Source organism: Oratosquilla oratoria, unplaced genomic scaffold, assembly GCF_046742065.1.
Source record: "Oratosquilla oratoria isolate Oo_2021 unplaced genomic scaffold, ASM4674206v1 SCAFFOLD94, whole genome shotgun sequence".
Lineage (NCBI taxonomy): Eukaryota > Metazoa > Arthropoda > Malacostraca > Stomatopoda > Squillidae > Oratosquilla > Oratosquilla oratoria.
Genome location: NW_027467758.1, coordinates 541,893 through 564,858, shown reverse-complemented (window position 1 = coordinate 564,858; position 22,966 = coordinate 541,893). Strand labels below are relative to the sequence as shown.

General features: G+C 40.9%; 2 protein-coding genes across 7 annotated transcripts in view; one reads left to right on the top strand and one right to left on the bottom strand.

The window, feature by feature from the left end:
• Positions 1-22,966, top strand: part of LOC143024123 (uncharacterized) — a 35,311-nt gene that overhangs the window by 5,485 nt on the left and 6,860 nt on the right. The window contains exons 2-6 of one of the 6 annotated variants that reach the window (XM_076182896.1): positions 7,499-7,558; positions 14,975-15,266; positions 15,854-16,015; positions 17,244-17,480; positions 20,201-20,347. In XM_076182896.1, coding sequence (XP_076039011.1) covers positions 15,057-15,266; positions 15,854-16,015; positions 17,244-17,480; positions 20,201-20,266 — 675 coding nt within the window. In that variant the 5' untranslated portion in view covers positions 7,499-7,558; positions 14,975-15,056 and the 3' untranslated portion in view covers positions 20,267-20,347. Of the gene's footprint in view, positions 1-7,498; positions 7,620-10,476; positions 10,595-14,974; positions 15,267-15,355; positions 15,623-15,853; positions 16,016-17,243; positions 17,481-20,200; positions 20,348-22,966 lie in introns of those variants that run through there. The other 5 variants (XM_076182899.1, XM_076182895.1, XM_076182897.1 and 2 more) reach the window with 5 other exon arrangements.
• Positions 17,325-22,966, bottom strand: part of LOC143024124 (C-type lectin mannose-binding isoform-like) — a 96,457-nt gene continuing 90,815 nt past the window's right edge. The window contains exon 10 of the mRNA XM_076182904.1: positions 17,325-17,462. Coding sequence (XP_076039019.1) covers positions 17,436-17,462 — 27 coding nt within the window. The 3' untranslated portion in view covers positions 17,325-17,435. The remainder of the gene's footprint in view (positions 17,463-22,966) is intronic.

Here is a 22,966-nt window from a genome sequence, read left to right as displayed (position 1 = left end):
GGGGTCGCCGATTAAATGAAGCGGCCTTGCTGTGGATGTACTGTGTCTTGCGACACTGCTTCTGACCCAGGGCGGTGGGCAGGGTTCAGGGATGACCCGTCATCCAGGAGGTGCTCAGATGAGAGGAAGGGTGGGAGGGGTGTGGAGTGTATTTAGGGATGAAATGGGTGGGAGTGTTTTTATGCCTTTCCTTTTGTGGCTACCTCCCTTGGAAGGGGGAAAAAGCCTTGGTATATGTATGTATGTGTTCTTGTTCATTTTATACTTGTTTTGCAATATACATTACTCAATTTATTAGTGCTCCCAACCCAAAAAACCCTGATTTCCCAAAGGTCCCCCCACATCGTTGGGGAGATGTAGACATAGTTCAACTTCAATAATTAATTACTTGAAAAGTATGCATTTGCGACGGAAATGATGTACACCATTGTTCATATCACAACATTTCTCACCAGAAACACATAAGCCACACATGAAAATCGTTGGTTAGGTGAAACTATAAATTGACCGATTTTATTTCAAGTATAATTAGGCCTACAATCATTAATAATGACGATGATGATATGGTTTAACAACACAAACTGAAACTCCCCCCAATTGGAAGGCTGGGACGGTGCCCCTCACAGAGGAATTTGTAGCATGGAATTTAATGAACCATAATGCCCTTGGTTCAACTTCACTGATGGCAGGGTTCGAACTGCCATCCCCTCGACCTTCGCTGTCAGTAATGATGGCCTAACCCGCTCAGCCAGCGAGCTTCCTAATGAATGATAAATACTGATGAAAAGAAATAAGCAGGGTGTCATTACAAAGGAAGAGCATCCTAACATGGGACCTTTTGGTCCATAACTAGGTCAGATACAAAAAAAAAAATAAATAAACAAATCAATAAATATGAAATGAGTAATTAATTAATGTAGATAATAATAAACATAGATGATAATACATAAAAATGGTAAATGATAATAAACTAATAAATGAAATAAATGGCAGGTATTATAGCATATTTTCTAGGTGTTTATGTAAAGGAATCTTAAAGCTTTGAGCTATTCTAAATTGCACTGCCTCTGCGATGTTTGTGTATGTATTTACCTAGTTGTATTTTACAGGAAGGGGAGCTACGCTCATGGTGTCCCGCCTTTGTATCTCGCAGTGTCTAGGTTGCTCTGAAATTCATGAATGGTTTTTGCACGCACTATATTTTGGTCCAGTTCCAAGTGTCCACCACTGTATGTGGGAAACTGTTCATCAGATCTCTTCTATAATAATGTTTATTGAGTTTCTTTCCATGTCCGCTTGTGTTTCTCTTGGCCCAGTTTAACAAGTCTTCTCTTGAGTATTTCTGTGCCCTTCATGATTCTATAGATGGTCGGTAGGTCGCCTCTCTTCTTTGCTCAAAAGTCGTAATATAAGTAATGAAATAAACCGTGACCTCCATTCTCTTCATTCTCCTCCCCATTCTTCTACTCCTCCTCCTCATTCTCTTCATTATCATCCTTCCTCCTCCGCTTCCTCCTTGTCCTGCTCCTCCTCCTACTCCTCCTCTGCCTTCTCTTCCTCCCCTTCTGCCTTCTTCTCCTCCTCCCCCTCCTCTGCCCTCTCCTCATTCCAAAGGATTACAAAGGAGGAGCATGGTGGCAGGAGACCTTTTGGTCCATAACTAGATCGGATGCAGAAAATATATAATGATAAATGAATAAAAGAAAAATAAATTAAAATGATAATACAGTAATATAAATGATAATAAATAAGATGAATAAATGCATAGGTGTAGTTGAATAATGAACAAACAGGTAAATGGTAAATAATAATAAATTGACAGATAATTGATGATAAATATCAAGCAAATAATAAAAAACAATATAAAATAAATGGCAGGCATTACAGCATCTTGGTTAGGTGTTTATCTAAATGAATCTTAAAGCTTCGAACTGAACTACATTGCACTGCCTCTGCAGGAAGTTTGTTCCATTCATTAACTACATGGGTGGCGAAGTTGTTTCTACCCACTTCCAAATTGAATATATTTCCTGACAGTTTGAGATCATTTTTTCTTGTCTGATTCTCATTCAGTGTGAAAATTTGATCACTTGATATCAGTTCCCTTTAGAATCTTAAATACCTGTATCAAGTCACATTGGAGTCTATGCTATTTTTTTACTCCTTCACCACATCCTCTGCCTCCTCCTCCTTCACCTATTTATCCTCCTCCCTCTCCACTCCTTATCCTCCTCCCCCTCCTTATCTTCCTCCTCCTTTTACCATCTGGTGACGTAGAAAACATATCATGTCAATACAATACGAACAACATTCCAAGTGTTTCTGTAAGGGAGAACCCAAGGGACTCTTCCCCTTTTGGGTCTGCAGAATTTCAGTCGGTGAATCTCGAGGCAACGGCAAATATTATTCCTCCCCCGTCATCCGTTGCCCTTATTGTACCTTTCCAGCAAATCCCTTCCTCTCTTAATGTTTGGTACTATTTTTTATTATTCTTTATATTATTATTATTATTATGTGCTGTGGTACCATTTATTATAATTTCATATATTATTTATTATTATTATTGTGTGCTGTGTGTTGCGACACTGCTTCTGACCCAGGGCAGTGGGCGGATTGCAGGGATGACCCATCATCCAGGAGGAGCCAAGAAAAGAGGGAGGGAGGGGTGGTGAGTGGGAGTACAGTGTGTTGGGGGTGCAATGGGTGGGGGTGGATTTCATGCCTTTGTTTTTGGCTATCTCCCTTATAAGGGGGGAAAAGCCATTGATATATATGTGTGCATTTACCTAGTTGTATTTACCTAGTTGTATTTTACGGGAAGGGGAGCTATGCTCGTGGGGTCCCGTCTTCATATCTCATTTTATCTAAACTATTTTTAAATTCATGTATTGTTTTTGCACATACCACTTTCTCATCTAACTTGTTCCAACTGTCTATTACTCTGTGAGGAAAGCTGTTCTTTTTCAAATCTCTTCTATAGCTGTCTTTTTTTATTTTCTTTCCGTGTCCTCTTGTATTTCTGTCATCCCATTTTATCAGATTCTCTCTATCAGTAATTTCTATGCCTTTCATGATTCTGTAAATAGCTATCAAATCTCCTCTCTCTCTTCTTTGCTCTAGTGTCTGTAGTTTAAGTTTTTGTAGTCTCTCTTCATATGATAGTTTTGAGAGTGTTGGTGCCAGTTTTGTGATTGCTCTTTGTATTCTTTCAAGTTTTTTTATACATTTTTTTGTACTTGGTGACCATATCGTTGCTGCATATTCCAATCTTGGTCTTATCAGGGTGATTAGGATTTTCCTCACCATTTCTTCATCCAGGTATGTAAATGCCACTTTGATTGTTCTTATTAAATTATAAGTTTCTCCAAAAATCTTATTTATATGTTTCTCAGGTGACATATTATTCATAACAATGACTCCCAGGTCCTTCTCATTTTCTACTTTTTTTATTCCTTCTTCTCCCAAATTATATGATCCTGTTATTCTGTTTTTGCTTTTTCCAAATTCCATTATACTACACTTTTTTGTATTGAACTCCATCTCCCACTTCCTACTCCATTCTTGTACTTTATTTAGATCTCTCTGTAGTGATTCACAATCTTCTTCAGTTTTCACTCTTTTCAGTAGTTTTGCATCATCTGCAAAGAAGCTCATATAGCTTTCAATTCCTTCATCCATATCATTAATATATATAGCAAACATTATTGGGGCCAGAACTGTTCCCTGCGGGACACCGCTTATTACTTCATTCCATTTTGAGTGCTGATCTCTCATCACTACTCTCATTTTTCTTTCTTGCAAAAAGTCTTCCATCCAATTTAGCAATTTACCTTGTATTCCTCCTTCATATTCTAATTTCTTAAGCAACTTCTTATGTGGTACTTTGTCAAAAGCTTTTTTTAGGTCTAGAAATGCACAATCAGCCCATCCATCTCTTTCTTGTATTATATCTATTAGCCTTGAATAGAAACATATTAAATTGGTGACGCATGATCGTCCTTGTCTGAATCCAAATTGCCTTGGATTTAGTACGTTGTTTTTTTTCCAAGTATTTTACCCATCTACTTTTGATAATTCTTTCACAAATTTTTGCTATTGTACTTGTTAGAGAGACTGGTCTATAGTTGGTAGGTTCTTCTTTATTTCCTCCATTATATATAGGTACTATATTTGCTTTTTTCCAATCATCTGGAACTTTCCCTTCTTTTAAGGAACTGCTTATTATGCTATGTATTTTGTCTGCCAGTTCATTCCTGCATTCTTTCAGAATCCAGTTTGCTATTTCATCTGGCCCATGCGATTTTCTGACATCAAAATTACCCAAGTGTGTCAATATTTCATTCTTTGTTACTTCTATTTCTTCCATAGGGGGGACTTTTTCTTTCCACTCAATCTCTTCAGGTTGTATATTTTCCCTTGTAAACACTGATTTAAAATGTTTGTTCATAATTTCTGCCATTTCCATTTCCTCAGTGTATTCAACTCCTCCTTGTCTTAATTTCTCCAAGTCTTGTTTGTTTTTCAGTTTATTGTTTACAAATCTGTAGAATAGTTTTGGTTGATCTTTACACTTTTCTATAACATCTTTTTCATATTTTCTTATTTCCTCTCTGCACTTTTGTACATATTCATTTCTATAACCAGTATATATTTTCCATTTTTCAGGTCTTCTGTCTTTTTTCCATCTGGTCCAGGCTTTGTCTCTTTTGTCTTTTAACTCCCTACAACTTTTGTTGTACCAGCATTTTACATATTCTTTTTCTTGTTTTTGTCTTGGGACATACTTTTCCACTCCTTTTTTGTAAATTTTTGTCAAAATATTCCATTTCTCTTCCACTGATGTTTCTTCTTTGTATATTTCTTCCCAGTTTTCTTGTTGGAAGAATTCTCTTATTTTATCAAAGTTTGTTTTTTCATACATCATTCTTCCTTTTCTATATTGTTCATTTCTTTTCATATATTTTTCTTCATTAAGTTCCAGTTCAATCAATATGTGGTCACTTTTACCTATTGGTGTTTTATATTCAATCTTGTCCACTATTCTAGGTTCAGATGTAATTATTAAGTCTAGCCTCGATGGTTCTTCTTCATTTCTATACCTAGTGTTCTCTTGTATCCATTGTGTCATTGAATGGTCAGTAATCATCTCAAGTAGAGCATTTCCCCATGAGTCATCACCACTCTTTACTGTCATTTCTTCCCAGCAGATTTCTTTGCAATTAAAGTCGCCCATCATAACTATTCTTCCCCCGTCTTCCATTATTTTAGTTAATGCTATCTTTGTGTCCTCTAGCATACTTTTATATTCACTCTCCTCCCATGAGGCTGTTTTCGGAGGCACATAATTGATCACAAATTTTCTGCTCTTCTTATCTCTGTCTTCCACTTCTATCATAATCATCTCTACTGTATTCTTTCCATATATGACACCTTTCACGTTTATATCCTTCTTAGTCAGGAACATAACTCCACCCCCTTGCTTTTTCTCTCTGTTTCTAATCCAATAATTGTATGCATCATGTCCTACACTGTTGGGTGGTAGTGGGCCTTTTAATTTTGTTTCTACAATTCCCATTATGTCCGGTTCTTTTTCTTTCAAATAATCATTCAGCTCATTCAATCCTGTTATTAATCCATCTATATTTGTGTAAGACACTCTTAGTTTTCTGCCACTTCCATTGTGTTCTCTGTTTCCCTTATGTTTTTCTTTTGTATGTCGAACTTCCTTAGTTTCATGTTCACTACTCTCCAATAGAATCTCTCTTTCTCTGACTCCGTTCTGTTCTCGTTTTTTGCCTTAGCTTCCAGTCTTTTCTGCTTTTCTTCCTCTCTTTCCTCTTTATTCATTTCTCTTTTTATCCATATCTTTTTGTATTGTTCACTTGTTGCTAGTTTCCCTGTTTTGGATAAGATATTCTCTGCCGTTGTTTGTGACTTGAATTTAATCTTAATTGGTCTGGTCTTGTCTGTGCTATACTTTCCGAGTCTAAATTTCTCTTCGATTTGTTTCATAATTTCTGGTTCATCTTCCTGAACTGATTCTAGTAATTGGCTTACTTTTTCATTTTCCTCTTTGATTCTTGTGGTTCTATCTGTGTTGTGTTTCTCTTCCATTCCTAATATAATTATACATTTCTTCTTGTCTGCTAAATCCCTTACTATATTCTCCTTTTGTCTCATCACTTTAATAACTGAGTCTTCATTATGTTCTTTCAATTGCTGTTTGACTATGTCAGTGAATGAAACCTTATTTCCTTCTTGGGTTTTCTTCCAATTTTTACTTTCTTTAGCTATCGTTTCTCTGTTTTCTTTACTATTCTTCTTCAATTCCTCATTCTCCACCTTTACCTCTTTTAACTGTCTTTTTAGGTCTTCTATTTCATCAGTTAAGTTTTTATTCGCCTTTTCCAGTTCTTCCAATCTTTCAACCCTTTGTAAAATGGTGTTCATATGACCTAACCTACTCTCCAAGTCCTCGATCACCTTATCAACCTTCTTCTCTAGTCTTGTCAGTCGGGGGGGGGGTTTGTGTCCCCCCCACTCTCTTTAAATCCCTTGAAAATATTCTCATCACTTTCTACTGTATTGTTCCTATCTATACTTCTAATCTTTACATTCTTATTAGACATTCCGTCGTCCTCCAGCTCGTCTTGTGGTCTTTTGTTTACTTTACGGCGGTCTATTTGGACCAAGTCCTCTACTTCCTCATTACCTTCCATTTTCCCAGCAATCCCTCCCCTTCTCCTCTTTCCTTACTTTCCCACTACCCCACGAGCAATTTCCCCCCACCCTGCAAATACAAAAAGGCACTTCTCTTTGCGTTGGGATCCACAATTTGCACTTTTCTTCAGAACGTTCTTCAAGCCGTCCATTCGTTGAAAGTGTGTGTGTGTGTGTGTGTGTGTGTTATTTTGACAAATGGAAATAAACTCCACCGCAAGGACTTGAACCTTTGCCGTAGTGACTGCTTATTCTGAAACAAAGGCAATAGCATTTGTCAAAATGACACAGCTTATTGGAGGGCTTGCCATAATAAAGACTTGGTGAAATTAGAATAGAGACCGAGCTGGCCTAGTACCGTCAGGGAACCTCCAGGTTGAGATGGTGGTTCCTTTTATAGTACAGCCTTGGTGGCTTGATGCTATCGCCTTTGTTTCAGAATAAGCAGTCACTATGCCAAAGGTTCAAGTCCTTTCGGTGGTGTTTATTTCCATATATATATATATATATATATATATATATATATATATATATATATATATATATATATATATATATATATATATATTCTGATTAAAGTCAACTGCGCTAATAGCTTTGGCTATTTTAAGATACAACTTCTTCAGTTGGAAGAATATCTTTTTTTCTCCATAGTTCAAAGTATGAACAAAATCATTCATGATGTCAATGATGCTGATGAATGCCGAAAAATATAATAATATTATGTAACAGTACAAAAAGCTGACACCGAAAACTTAATTTTTTTCGCCTCCTGCAGAGGCTTCTTCAGGGCGAGAACTACAACTCCGATGGCTATAAGGTCTACTATCGATGAAGAGTAAGCTGACCGTCACGCTTTTTGAAGCAGGGAAAGTTGGAAGTAGGAGAGATCACCGAAGGTACCGTATATACTCCTCTATAGGTCGATCTCGTGTAAAGGTTGACCCCCCATTTTTGGCCAAAAATTCTAGAATTTTCCATATACCTCATGCATAGGTCGAGTGGCTTGTTTTTGTTTTGGTGCTTTGAGCATTCCACTGTCTTAATGCTTTGAAGTGGCGTGGCTTGCCTGGTATAGCAATTGATTATTATGGTTTTTTCACTTCATTAATTCTGATGTATTTTGGTTTATGTTTTTTCAAGTTGATTGATTTTAATATCTAATAAGTTTCACTGAAGTTGCCATTTCAGCAGAGTGAAAAACTTGAACAGATTACCAAGTTGTTGTTTTTTCATGAAAGTAGCAGTTGCCGACAAGACTGACGAGTTAAACACCATATGAGGACGGAGCCTTTATTTGTACAATGTTTCGCTTATTACAGCCTTTTCAAGTACAAGTTGAGATACATATGCTTGAGATTAAATAAGGGGAAAGGAGGGAACGGGGAGAGAAAAGAAATGGGGGGAAGGAAGAGGAGGAGGAGGAGGGTGATTGAACACTGGGAAAGGTTGAGAATGCTGGCCCAAACGTCCGTGGACAAAATGTTCACAAAGGGTGGTTTAAATATTTTAATTTTTTTTGCTGGCCATGGGTATTAGGGGAATTATGTGGGGCGAGATGTTGAACATATCCCTATTTTGTTCAATAGTGTTCGTTCCTTGAATGATCGCTGCTTCTAAACACTTCCTGCAGATTTTGTCTGGTTCTTTTATCAGCAGCTCTGCATTCTTCCAGTCCATAAGATGGTTTTCCTTGTTTCTATGTGTCACACATACATAGGTGGTGACATCATGTCTGACGTCGTAATGATGTTCACGTATTCCTGTATTCAGGTTGTGTGATGTTTCTCCTATGTAAACTTTATCACATCCTGAACACGGAATACGATAAACACCAGCTTTGGTGCCCAGTGTTTGGTTGTTGTGTATTTTCGTCTTCGTGATGTCTTTCATCGTCCTGCTTGTCTGGCACACTACTTCCAAATTGGTGGTTCTTAAAATATGTGTCAGGTTGGTGGCAATGTCGCTGGTTGGCAACACGAGACGTCTTGTTGTGTAGCAGGACAGCACAACAAGGCGTCTCGTGTTACATTGTTTTGGTAATGGTAACAATAATATATACCATATAGAAAGCTAAATTTGAGAATATCACAGCATTTTATTATTTTTCAACCAACTATGGGCACTATAATAGTATACATGATATAATAAGCTTGCCTGTGCTAAGAATTTTAACAAACAGGTAAACCCACAGTATGGGGTTACCGTATCTAGAAGGAATTTCACATGTTTTGGTACATACCGTGTATTTCATGTCCCCATTGTTTACTGGTAGTAAATAGTAGGTAAATATTTTGATTTCTGAACCTAAAGAAAAGGTAAGAGTTCTTCCTAGCCTTTCTTGTCATGTCTGGATTTCAACCTAACCTAACAACCTAGAAGGAATTTCACATGTTTTGGTACATACCGTGTATTTCATGTCCCCATTGTTTACTGGTAGTAACTAGTAGGTAAATATTTTGATTTCTGAACCTAAAGAAAAGGTAAGAGTTCTTCCTAGCCTTTCTTGTCATGTCTGGATTTCAACCTAACAAGATTATTACTTGTGTATAGGTCGACCCCTAGGTTTTGGCCTAAATATTTTTCCTTAAGATTTCGACCTATAGATGAGTATACAAAGTACCTAGGTGAGGTCACCGGGAAAAGACAGGGTCCGAGGAAGTCACTAGGTGAGGTCACAAGAGAAGGTGGTGTAGGAAGAAGAATGACTTTGGGAGAGATCACTAGGCGGAGTAGAGGATGTTGAGAGGAGTCCCTGGGTGAGGTCACTAGGAGGGATAGGGAAGGTCATCATTCTCATCACAGACTGCAAAGAGGAAGCTCTAGCTTGGCTTCTAGTTCTTGGTCCTTTGTGATGGGGGTATTGGTGTTGCTGAGGGTCCTGGCAACCACTATGTTCCTGAGGGGGTTCAGGGTCAAGTTGTCTATGAGATCGTTGGTGGGCAAGGTGTTCCTGGGGGTGGGCTGATGGGAGGATGAAGTCTGTGGCTTGTTGTATGTTGATGGAGGGCTGTTGAGTTGTGATAGATACAGCTTCAGCGATCTGCAATCTTTTAAGATTTATTTCTTTGTGGAGTATAATAGTGTTGTGTATTAATGTGTTCATTGGGGGGTTCATGTCGTGGTGGTCAATGTAAGGGGGAAGAAAGCCTTTGGTATGTATATGTATGTGTATATGAGCCATACATTAGCCCAATTAGTTTGATTCCTGGAACATGCTTTGGGCATTGTCGCATTTTTAGGGTTATATGTATTATTATTATTATGTGGGAGTGGATTTATGCCTTTGACTACCTCCCTTGTAAGGAGGAAAAAGCTGTTGGTATATCTATGTATTATTTTGTTATATATATATATATATATATATATATATATATATATATATGTGTGTGTAAATATAGTTTTTATTACTTTATTATTTATACATATATTTTTTATTACTTTTTTTTTTTAGTATATCAGTACAATATTAAATTTGATACAACTAGAAAGATTCCTTATCATATATAGTTTTTAAGTTTGTAGTTTAAATTGTAACCATATATTGGAAGGTTATTTCATTGCTTTGTTGGATAAACTGAATTGTGTAACTTTGATTAATCTTTGTCAGAATATAGCCTCCTTGTAGATGGATTAGAAAAGAAAATTATAATAGTGACTCCCCGTTTTGGCTGAGTAGGATTTTGAATGTCTGATTTTTACACGAGTTTGTTTGTGCCAGCAGGTGCATCCACTGCTGCATCAGAAACGGGTTAGAAGTGTCCAGATCTTCACTGCGGCGCAAAGAATACCGCTGACCTCTTGAATTGTGCCAAGTGCAAGTTCCCCAAGAGAATGAATGAGTCCAGTACTATGGGTTTTGCCGCTGCTAAAGGTGGGGGAATTAGGGCGTGCACACGTAAGACCCTTCGTCCACGGGGAGCTAAGATGAGAGGGAAATGAGGGTGGTGGATGGGAGTGGCCTTTGGGTTGGCTACCTCCCTAATAAGGGGTAAAAAGGGCATCTGTTCTGAGTAACGACTGCCGCTCACCTCGGATGTGAAGTGATTTTGACATCACTGTATTTTCCTAGTTGTGTTGTATGGGAAGTGGAGCTACACTCGTGGTGTCCCATCTTTGTATCTAGCAGTGTCTAGTTTGCTCTTAAATTTGTGTATGGCTTTTGCTCACTATATTGTTTTGTCGTAAGAGGCAACAAAAAATGGGACAGGGGATGGGATAAGGAGTCCTGCCACCTGTAGCCCCAAAGGGGACATTCCTAGAAAAGGTAAAGGCATAAGAAGGTCTGGGAATTTTCCAACCAGTAGCCTAGGGTTTGGGTCTTTTAATGTGTGTGCATGTGGTACAGATGAAAGTAAAAGGGAAGAGATAGGCAGTATGTTTGTGAAAAGGAAGATGGATGGGTCGGCTTTAAGTGAAACTTAAATTGAGAGGAAAGGGCGAGTCTGAGTTTGGGAGTGTAGTTGGGAGGTTCTTAGGAGTGAAGAGAGGGTGAGGGAGAGAAGGGGTGGCTCTACTAGGAAGTGAAGAGATAAGTAAGCATATAGTGGAGTGGAAGGAGGTTTCTTCAAGGTTGATGTGGATGAAGGTGAAGCTGGGAAGGGAGATGTGGGTTTTTTTAAGTGTGTATAGGCCTGGTAGTGAGAAGAGTGTAGAGGAAAGGGAGGCTTTTTGGGTAGATATAAATGATGTTGTGACTGCATGAGGAGGATTTTGCGGGGGGGTGTTGAGTGGGGTAGTATGTGTGAGTAAATTTTGACGCAGCCTGAAGGGATTTCTCCCCGTCCTCGCCTTATATGCAAAGGGGGACGGAGAGGGGGGGTCGCTGATTAAATGAAGCGGCCTTGCTGTGGATGTACTGTGTCTTGCGACACTGCTTCTGACCCAGGGCGGTGGGCATGGTGCAGGGATGACCTGTCATCCAGGAGGTGCTCAGATGAGAGGGAGGGTGGGAGGGGTGTGGAGTGTATTTAGGGATGAAATGGGTGGGAGTGTTTTTATGCCTTTCCCTTTTTGGCTACCTCCCTTGGAAGGGGGAAAAAGCCTTGGTATATGTATGTATGTATGTATAGAGAGATTAGGGAGAAATGTCAATGTAGGTGTATTGGTAGACCTTAATGTTAGGGTAGGAAATGAACCAATAGATGGAGTGATTGGGAAGTATGGAGTTCCAGGTAAAAATCGTAGTGGAGAATTGATGGAGATGTGTCTTGAAAGAGAGTTGATGATAGTAAATACAGTGTTTAGGAAGAAAGTCAAGCATAAGTACACATGGGAGAGGGTGGTGGATGGAAGGGAGTTTTCTTCAAGGTTGATGTGGATGAAGGTGAAGCTGGGAAGGGAGATGTGGGTTTTTGTAAAGTGCGTATGGGCCTGGTAGTGAGAAGAGTGTAGAAGAAAGGGAAGCTTTTTTGGTAGATTTAAATGAGTGCCTAGAGGGATTAGGGAGAAACATCAATGAAGTAGTACTGGGAGACCTTAATGCCAGGGTAGGAAATAAACCAATTGACGGAGCGGTTGGGAAATGTGGAGTGAGGGGAAAGAAAAATAGTGGAGAGTTGATGATGTGTGTAGAGAGTTGATGATAGCAAACACAGTGTTTCAGAAGAAAGTCAAGCATAAATACACATGGGAGAGGGTGGTGGATGGAAGGGTGGTAGATAGAGCATTAATGGACTATGTAGTGGTAGGTAGGAGTATAATAGGAAGAGTTAAGGATGTACATGTACTAAGGGGAGAGGGTGGGGGAATATCAGATCATTTTTTGGAGGAAGGTAAGTTGAGAGTGGAGGATAGATGGAGAAAGAGGAAAAGGACAAAAGGTTGGGAGGTGCTTAGAGTGAACTCTAAAGGAAAAGGAGAAGGAGTACAAGAAGAAGCTGAAGGAGGAGTGGGAGGGAGTGAAGGATAGAGTAGGGCTAGGAGTGGAGGAGAAATGGGGATGGTTCAAAGAGGGAGTCATAAGGTGTGCAAAGATTGTGTGTGGAACAAGGAGGGCGGGAAGAAATAGAAGGAAGGGTAGTGAATGGTGGGATGAGGAAGCAAAGAAAGGTGTAGCAGAGAAGAAGCTGGCATTCATAGATTGGCTGCAAATTAGGACGAGGGGATCGTATGAGATGTGCAAAGTAAAGAGATAGGAAGTTAAGCATAAGATAAAGGAAGCAAAGAGGAGAGCAGATGTGAAATGGGGTAAGAGTATGACAGAAAACCTTGAAAGTAATAAAAAGATGTTTTGAAAAGAAACTAAAAGAGGAAGAGGAGGCAAATCAAGTCGAGAAGAAAAGGTAAAAGGTGCAGATGGAGAGATGATAATGGAAGAGAAGGCAGTGAGAGGAAGGTGGGCAGAGTATTTTAGGGAGTTGCTAAATTTGGAGGAGGATAGGGAGGGAAAGGTAGTTGCAGTGGGAAGCACTAAGAAAATGAGAGTGATAAGTGAGTAAAATGGAGAAATAGGGAAGGATGAAGTGAAAGCAGCTGTTAAGATGATGAGAGCAGGTAAGGCATCTGGGTTGGATGGATGCCATGCAGAATGAAGAACGGAGGTACAGTTATGGTGGATTGGCTGATGAGGTTATTTAATGGTTCTTTAAGAGAAGGTAGAGTGCTGGAGGACTGGAGGAGTGCCTGTATAATTCTGCTTTACAAGTAAAAGGGGGAGAAGTGTGAGTGTAGTAGTTTCAGAAGGATCAGCTTTTTGAGTGTAGTCGGGAAGGCTTATGGGAGGGTCTTGATTGATAGGATTAAGAGAGGAACAGAGGGAGTAATTGGTGAGGAACAGTGTGGGTTTAGGACAGTTAGGGGTTGTGTAGATCAGATTTTTGTGGTAAAACAGATATATGAGAAAGCTATAGGAAAAAGTAAAGATTTTTTTTTTTTTTTTTCTATGGATTTGGAAAAGGCTTATGACAGGGTAGACAGGAAGACACTGTGGGAGGTACTGCAGATATATGGGATAGGAGGAAAGCTGTTTAGAGCAGTCTAGAGTTTTTACAAGAGCAGTACAGCTTGTGTTAGGATTAGAAATAGAGTGAATGGTTTGAGGTAAAGGTGGGACTTCGTCAGGGATGTGTCATGTCACTATGGCTGTTCAACTACTTGTACATGGATGGGGTGGTGTGAGAGGTAAATGCAAGGGTAGTGGGTCAGGGATTGGAGATGGTTAAAGAAAATGGAGAAAAATGTAAGATAAGCCAATTGTTGTTTGCTGACAACACTGCACTTGTAGCAAGGTTAGAGGAGGGATTAAAGAAGTTAGTGAAGGAGTTTGGGAAGGTGTGCAAAAGAAGGGAAGTTGAAGGTAAATGTGGGTAAAAGGTGATGAGATGTACAAGGGGAGAGAGTGGCAGCAATTTGGAAATGAGTATTAAGGGAGAAAGATACTTGGGGGGCAAATGTGGCAGGAAAGGGAGGAGTGGAGGTTGAGGTAGAATGTAGACTGAGAAGCAAGTAAATGCCTTGGGGGATTAAAAAGTGTAATGAGAAATAGACACTTGGGAATGGATGCTAAGAGGAGATTGTATAATGGGGTGATTGTGCTGATAACACTGTATGGGGCAGAAACATGGAGTGTAAGAGATGAGTTTAAATGTGTTTGAGATTAAATGTCTGAGAATTATGCTAAGGGTTACTAGGCTGGGTAGAGTGAGAAAGGAAGTGAGGAGGAGAGTGGGGTGGAAAAGGGAGTTGGGAGATAGGGTGGATGAAAGAGTATTGGGATGGTTTGGACACATGGAAAGAGTGAGTGAAGAAAGACTAGTAAAAGTGGTATGGAAGGCAGAAGTGGAAGGAGTGAACATGAGGGAGTGACCAAAGATGAGGTGGATGGATGGGGTAAAAGGGGTATTCCCTTCCCACTTTCATGGAAACAGTCACACACTAACACACTAAAGACCAACAGTCCAAAGTTTTTTCCCAGAGAGATCTTTTGGGAGTTCTGGGGACCCAGAAATCGTTGAGTGTTTCAGTAGACTGTAGTCTTACTCATCCATTTTTAAGAATTATTTGAGACAAATGAGAGAGTGATAGCTGGGGACGGGTAAAAGAAGATGGGCTAAGAATACGTTTATTGTCCTAACATTTCAGTCTCTGTGACCTTCTTCGGAGGACTGGGTCATAGAGACTGAAGCGTTAGGACAATAAACGTATTCTTAGCCCATCTTCGTTTACCCTTCCCCACCTATCACTTGCTCGTCCATCTTTACGTCATGTTACCCGTGGAGCCGCACCCTCGTTTTACGCACAATTTCATTTGCAGGTGAAGGAACCCCTGTCCAGGCTTCAGCAGGTGGTGGACAAATCAAATGGCGAGGCAATAGGGGAGGAGAAGTCGCTCATGGATGCAAGCCACGACGTTCTCGGAGAGTGGCTCGACGCAGTGGAAGGACATGCCATCATGGACAGCAGCATCTTCATGGCCCTGCAGCATCTTCATGGCCCTGCAGCAGTACCATGAGAACGATTTCAACAACAACATGAAAGCTCTCAATGTAAGGACAGGTGTGGGAACAAGCTTTTTGACTCCTGATCCAGTGCGATCTTTTCCTCAGGTGATCTTTTTTTTTTTTTTTTTCGTCCTCCCTTCTCTGACCACACAAAGCCGTAGTTGGTTCGTGTGTTACGGAGGATTGCAGGAGAGAATGACATAGGAGTTGTTTTGTTAATTATATTTTAAAATTGGTTTAGCGGGGGTGGGGGCTGAGGGAGTATGTGTGAGAAATAATTTGACACAGCCCAAAGGGATTTCTCCCTGTCTTCTCCTTTTCCGCATGAGGGGACGGAGAAGGGGGAGTCGCCGATTTAATGAAGCAGCCTTGTTATGGATGTGCTGTGTCTTGCAACACTGCTTATAACCCAGGGCAATGGACGAGATGCAGGGATGACCCGTCATCCAGGAGGTGCCAAGGTAAGAGGGAGGGAGGAGGGTGGAGGGGAGTGGAAGATATAGGAAATGGAATGGGTGGGAGTTGTTTCTATGCCTTTTTTTTTTTGCTACCTCCCTTGTAAGGGGGAAAAAGCCTTTGGTGTATGTATGTATGTATCTATGTTTAGCTCTAGTAAGAATTCACCTTTTAACTTGGATGATGTCAACTGATGGTATTTCATATTTACTTACACACTGTTGACGCTCTTGCAGGTGCTCCCTGCTGGCATCATCATGAGGGTGTCTGAGTATGTGCCGGAAATTGTAGCCTTTGTACAGAAGATTATTCTCAATGGCTTTGCACATTCGTCTAATGGATCGGTCTATTTTGACGTCGCCAAATTCGACGCAGACAAAGCACATTACTATGCTAAGGTAGGTCAAAGCATTTCTCGTTCTTCACTCAGTCTCCCTCAGTCCATTGTAATGATTCGTGCTGTATTTACCTAGTTGTATTATACAGGAAGGAAGCTATGCTTGTGATGACCCGTCTTTGTATCTTTCAGCACCAAGTTTTTTCTTTAAATCCTGAATAGTGTTTGTACACACCGTTTCTTTGTCTAATTTGTTCCAAGTATCTATCACATTTTGTGGGAAGCTTTTTTCCTCTCCAGATCTCTTTTTAGTAATTCTCTTTTTTTTTATTTTTTTCTTGTCCTCTTGTTTTTTCATTGTCCCATTTCAATAAATCATTCTTATCTAAGATTTCCATTCCTTTCATGATTCTATAGATAGTAGGTCTCCTCTTACCTTTCTTTGTTCCAGAGTCTGTAATTTTAATTTAGACAGTCATTTAGTGGTGCTACTATAGCGTGAGGTCTACCATTTCCATGCATTTATTTTAGCAATAAACACGTATTTTGTACATATCCTAGGAGCAGCTTGGATAGATAATTGGATTTCTAATTACATTTATATTAAAGGAAGAAATGTAAAAATAAACATGTTATCATATATTTCCATACATTTATTCTAGTGATACATACTTTGTACATCTTCTAAGACTGACACAAATAGGTTAGGTCAGGTCAGGTCATGTGGACAGGTCACATTTTTTATGTATTTGGGTAGGACACATGTTTGATTGGACCACAGGTGAGGGGAGCGTCCCGGAGGAACAACGCAGATCACGCGGTAGAGTTCAGGCTGCACCTGGGTAGGTGACATATGGCGGTAGGTAGACCTCACACTATAGTACCACCCACTTAGTTGTGTGTTAACTGGTCAGACTATGTTAGGGGATTAGAATAATACCACTATGTTCCCCAGTAGGTTATAAAAGGTCAATAGACTTTCGAAACTTTCCCATATTTTGTAATATTCAGAGTCGAGGGAAAAGTACACTGATTGAATTACCCCATTATGAAGAGGATTAAGGCTTACATAATTAGTCCAGTACAATTAATTGTCCATCATCCAGGAGGTGCCAAGATAAGAGGGAGCGAGAGGGGAGTGGAGTGGAGTGTGATAGGGATGGAATGGGTGGTGGGAGTGGTTCCTATACCTTTTTCTTTTGGCTACCTCCTGTGTAAGGGGGAAAAAAGACTTTGGTATAATATGTATGTATGTAAAATTAATCGTCGACTTTTTTGCTCGATCTCAGTTGGTACCAGAAGCTTACGGCAACCAAGAAGTGTTGCAGGAAGGTGAGGGAGATTGTCTTTATCGGAAGACTACCAGAAGGAGAAGAGAAGCGCCAACGACTTTGCCCTTTGGAAGGCTTCCAAACCTAGAGAACCCTCTTGGGATTCGCCTTGGGGTCCCGGGTGACCCGGGTGGCACGTTGAGTGTTCTGCTATGGCATCCAGCATACTCGGAGATTCTGTGGACATTCACACAGGTCAGTATTTTCTTAAAAAGAAAAGGAAAGAAAAAAAAAGTAAATAGATAAGTACTCATATATATATATACCAAGTTTTTTTTTTCCACCTTACAAGGGAGGTAGCCAAAGTCAAAAGGTATAATTACATTCCCACCCATTTTATCCTCACCCACTGCCAGGGCCCCAACAAGGGGAGGGGCAGGTGGGGGCAATGCCCCAAGGTGGCATTTACTTGTTTATTTATTTATTTATTTATTTTTTTTTTGGGGGGGGGATCTTTGGTGAAAAGAATGTAAGGCAAATTCCCCCTAATGTACTTTTAATGCATGATTTGTTTATTTTGAGTTGTGTGTATAAACATTGTTTTGTGGATGAAAGTGGCATGTGAATCGTGCCAGTGACCATCAGATGTGGAAGGTGGTGATGGTAGTGGTGGTGTGTGTGTGGAGGGGGGTGGGGGCACTTTTGGACTCGCCCCAGGGGGGGGGGACTTACCCTCGTCAGGGCCCTGCCCACTGCACTCCCACTCAGCACCCCTCCCTCCCTCCCTCCCTTCCTCAATAGATAAAAAGAAATAATGAACACAGCATAACAGGAAAATTTGTATGAAATGAATATACCTTCTTCATATGTATTTATGCCTGGTATGTGTCTTGATTGGGTTGATGAAAGAGTATTAGGATGGTTTGGACACATGGAAAGAATGAGTGAAGAAAGACTAGTAAAAGAGGTATGGAAGGCAGATGTGGAGGGAGTGAACATGAGGGGATGTCCTAGGATGAGATGGATGGATGGGGTGAAGGGGGCTTTGGGGAAGAGGGGAATGTCTGTTGAGGAAGGATGGGAGAGGACAGAAGACAGGGGTGAATGGAGAATGGTATATTGATGATGTTGTGATGCATGAGGTGGAATGGGTGGGGGGATGGGGGGTGAGGCAGTATGTGTGAGCAAAATTTGACGCAGCCCGAAGGGATTTCTCTCCGTCTTCTCCTTTTATGCATGGGGGGACGGAGATGGGGGTTCGCCGGTTTAATGAAGCGGCCTTGCTGTGGATGTGCTGTGTCTTGCGACACTGCTTCTGACCCAGGGCAGTGGACAAGATGCAGGGATGACCCGTCATCCAGGAGGTACCAAGATGAGAGGGAGGGAAGAGGGTGGAGGGGAGGGGAGTGTATTAGGGATGGAATGGGTGGGAATGGTTTTTATGCCTTTTTCTTTTTGGCTACCTCCCTTGTAAAGGGGGAAAAGCCTTTGGTATATGTATGTATGTGCTTACACGGGAGTTCAAGAAAGAAAATTAAGTCTTATGATAGTTACATTATATACCAAGAGAAAGAACATGGGATGGTGGGAAATGGTTGTGTGTGGATGGTATTTTGACACAAGCAAAGGGATTTCTCCCCTTGTCTTGTTTCCACATGAGGGGACAGAGAGGGGGAGCCACTATGTAAGTGAAGTGGCCTTGCTGTGGATGTGCTGTGCCTTGCTGCATTGCTCCTGACCCAGGTAGTGGGCAGGAGACAGGGATGACCTGTCATCCAAGAGGAGCTAAGATGGAGAGGGAAACAAAGGTTGTGGATGGGAGTAGGTGTGTCTCTGTGACTTGGCCACCCCCCTTATATGGGGGAAGAATTCCTTGGTATATATATACAAATAGATCTATTATATGCCAAGAGGCTTCTTCCCAGTTATGAGACAAGGTACATACATGCATATACCAAAGGCTTTATTCCCCTCTTATAAGGGAGGTAGCCAGAAAACAAAGGTATAGAAACCAGACCCACCCACTCCACTCCCCTCCACCCTCTTCCCTCCATTTCATCTCGGCACCTCCTGGATGACGACTCATCCCTGTATACTGTCCACTGCCCTGGGTCAGAAGCAGTGTCGCAAGACAGCACATCCACAGCAAAGCCTCTTCATTAATTCGGTAACCCTGACCCCCCCTCTCTGTCCCCTCATGCCAAGTCAAAATAGGCTTGTTACCTCGACTTCGTATGGGGATGCTCATAGAGCATCACTCCTTGCACCAAAAGTCAAGGTATTGACAGTTTGAACCCAACCACCAGCGAGTTGGACCAAGGGCATGGTAAAATTCCAGGCTACAAAGTCCTCTGTAAGGGGCACCATCCTAGCCTCCTGATAGGGGGAGTTCATGATGTTAAACCAAATCAAATCGTCAGATGGGGCGTTAACCTATTCAATACGAGTCAAATTCTCGCAAACAGCATTGGATGCCTGAGGTACAACAATTGATGCATCACACTACTCGCATTATAAAATATAAAGTGTCACGGATGCTATATTACTCGTTCTCTTTCACTTAGTAATAATAAACAGAGAAAATGTGATCAACCCAGTTCACAGAATTTGGGGGCCATTTAGTTACAACTACAAAATGAATATAATCAAGATGCCAACATTGACAACCTTGTGGGTAAACGACCTACCTTTTATGGCTTGCATTCAAAGGGAGTGACAATTTAGCAAAAATCACCGTATCCGAGAAATACTTATCTGGACCTCCCCATGTCCATGACGGAATTATGTACGTATTTGTGTGACGTATCTGTATCCAGGGAGGTATATTTTAGGAGAAATTCTAAAAATATATTCTCAGGTTGATATATAGAGAATTCCAGTTCTCTCTCTCAGGAAATCTTAACTTCTATTATGTTTGCAAACTTGTGTAGAAAGATTGATGTCCCTGTTGTTGATATGATGTGACGGCATTGCAGAGATACGATGGAAGGAGCTCACAAGTACCACAAACTGGGGACGGAGTTCCACTTGCACGTGGCTGACCTGACGAGGAGGAAGGGCGACACGTCCAACATTTGCAGAGAAGCGGAATTGGGATTTTTGGAGGCATTCAATGAAGGATGGTTTGTATAGTTTGTATTGTTTACATGTGTTCTTTCATACATCACACATAATTCATAGATGCATGAACATGTGGAATACTTAAAAGGTGATATAGCCGTGGCTAAACAATACACGAGTTAAAGTCTAAATACAGTAAACCCTTGATATAATGGACAATATGGGGACGGGTCTGTCGATATATCTGTCATATCCCGAAATTTGTATGGTATTAGAAATGAGTAGTATTAGAAATTACAGTAAACCCTTGCTATGACGGATGATATGGGGACGGGTCTGTCATTATATTTGAAGATCCATTATAACCGAGGATCCCTCGCTATAACAGAGGAAAATCCGTTAAAGCGAGGGATTGTCCGGTCAGATTTTTTGTCTGTTATATCTGATATCCGGTATATCGAGGGTCTACTGTATGATAATTAGAAATCAAGGATATAGATCAAGTTGGAAGTGTACATGATTTTGAGGTTAGGTACAATAAAAAAAAAAAAACTAAAGAATAGGAGATGTGACCCAACAAGCATTGCTCCGTTCCTGTATACTACAATTCGGTAAATACACGTACAGTAAACCTTCTATAAATCGCCATAATAGGGCACAGTTCATGCCAACTCATAAGATTTTTTGAATTATGAGTCATACCCTATTTCTATCTATCTGTATAACTAGGGCATTTCCCCCCATATCAGGGAGCTAGCCAAGACAAGAGCCACATAACCACTCCCACACATTTCGTTCCTACCCATTCCACTTCCATCCACCACCCTTTCCTCCCTCTCATCTTAGCTCCTTGTGGATGAGGGGTCAGTTGCTAGCCAAAAGAAACTGTTTTAGACCATTAACCTTGAAATTCTGTTGCCTGATGCCAAGTGTGTGTAAATTCAACACCAATTAGTTGGAATTGTGCAAACTAATGGGCATTAGATTTATTCAGAACTCGAAATCGGTTGCTAGGAATAGGGATGCAGCTGTTCTGGCATTGCTGACTTATGAGTAATTATGACTCAAACTTAAGTTGAACAATGTTATTGACTGGTGTAGGGTTTGCAGAGCTGAGCATATTACGGCCAGACAGGTAGTGCGTTACCGTCAATGTGTTACCGAAAAATCTGGGGTGCATTTCTGTCAATGCATTACCGATTTTTATTTCCTTAGAGCGGTTCACCTGTTTGCCCAGAGGGAAGAGGGTGGAAAAAAGCCTTTGGTATATGTATGTATGTATGTAGAGTGGTTCATGTTACTGTGTATGTATACAGGGTGTTCGGGATAAATTTGATAATTTTTTTATCTTTTGTCAATTCAGAACCATTTGAAGGATTTAACAGTGGTAAAGTGCAATGGATAGCTCATTCTGTGTACTATTGGTGGGTGTGAGAGCTAGAGAGCATGGACGAATGGAAAGCACCAGAATATTGGAAGAGATTGACCTGCATCATGATGATTCGCGTTGGATTAAAAAATTCGGAAAACCTAGCTGCAGCTCAGTGCTCCCTGAATACAGTGAAGGCTGTGAGATGTGAGCTGGAGAATTGTGATGGAGATGTCGAAGCAGTGGCTAGCAGGAAGGATCATAGCAGGTGTCCTGACTCTGTCCACACAATGAAATTTGTTGAGAATCTGCAAAAAAAGGTGCAGCAAGACCAGGCAGGGCAATGCAGACCTTGGCGAGAGAGATGGGCATTGGAGTGGTGACTATGAAGAAAGTGCTGAACAAGATCTTTGCTAGTCCCCATACAAGAGGTGCAAGGGCCAACTACTTACTTTCAAGGTACAAGAGCACCTTACGAAAGCCAAGAAACTCCTCAACAAGGTCAAACACCCAGTCACCCCATAAACACCCCCCCACCCCCACCCCTTAGCCAAAAGATTTTTGTTGATGACCCTAGCTTGTCTTTGACCATGGACAGGAATGCTCATAGGATTTGCCGCCCTCACCCTATGACAGATGTTTTAGGATGAGGTTTTTGGGGTAGTGAATAGATAGGGGGTCCCTCACCCTTTTCCTTTGTGAATTCCCCTATCCCTATCCTTCATATTTGCTACCCTACTCCCCTTTTTCACCATCTTTCTCCAATACTTGTTAAGGAAGGTTCTGGTATCTTAGTGCCTCCCAAGCTGTATGTCTGAACCCAGTCATGTGGGGATGTATACCGCGAGGTCACTACTCCCTGCGAGGGCCGAAAGCTCACCGACTGGGGAACGCATGTTTGTGAGGTAGGTATTAGGCTGCCGACTTCCTTTCTCCCTATCCAGTACACATGCAGAGTGAATACGCTGGACCCATCCTAAATGGGACAAAACAAAAGAGGACAAACCCCGGGTTGACAAAGTCTCTAACTCACCTCCAAGGCTCTGCATGTGTAAATAGTCGTTTCTGGAACTTCCCAACTCTGCAGAGACTTTTCTTTTATTGCTTGAGGCATCAGGCAACTGCAGTATCTTCTTCTATGTATTGATCTTTCTTAATATATGGTGTGGCCTCAGAAATATACATGATCATGGCGGCTGTTCAAACTGTACATTCTAAACCTCCACCACTACCTGATCCTCCTCCTAAACCCCCCAATCCCTCTCCTGATATGATCAATCCTAATGTTGACGATATTGACTTGACTTGAAAA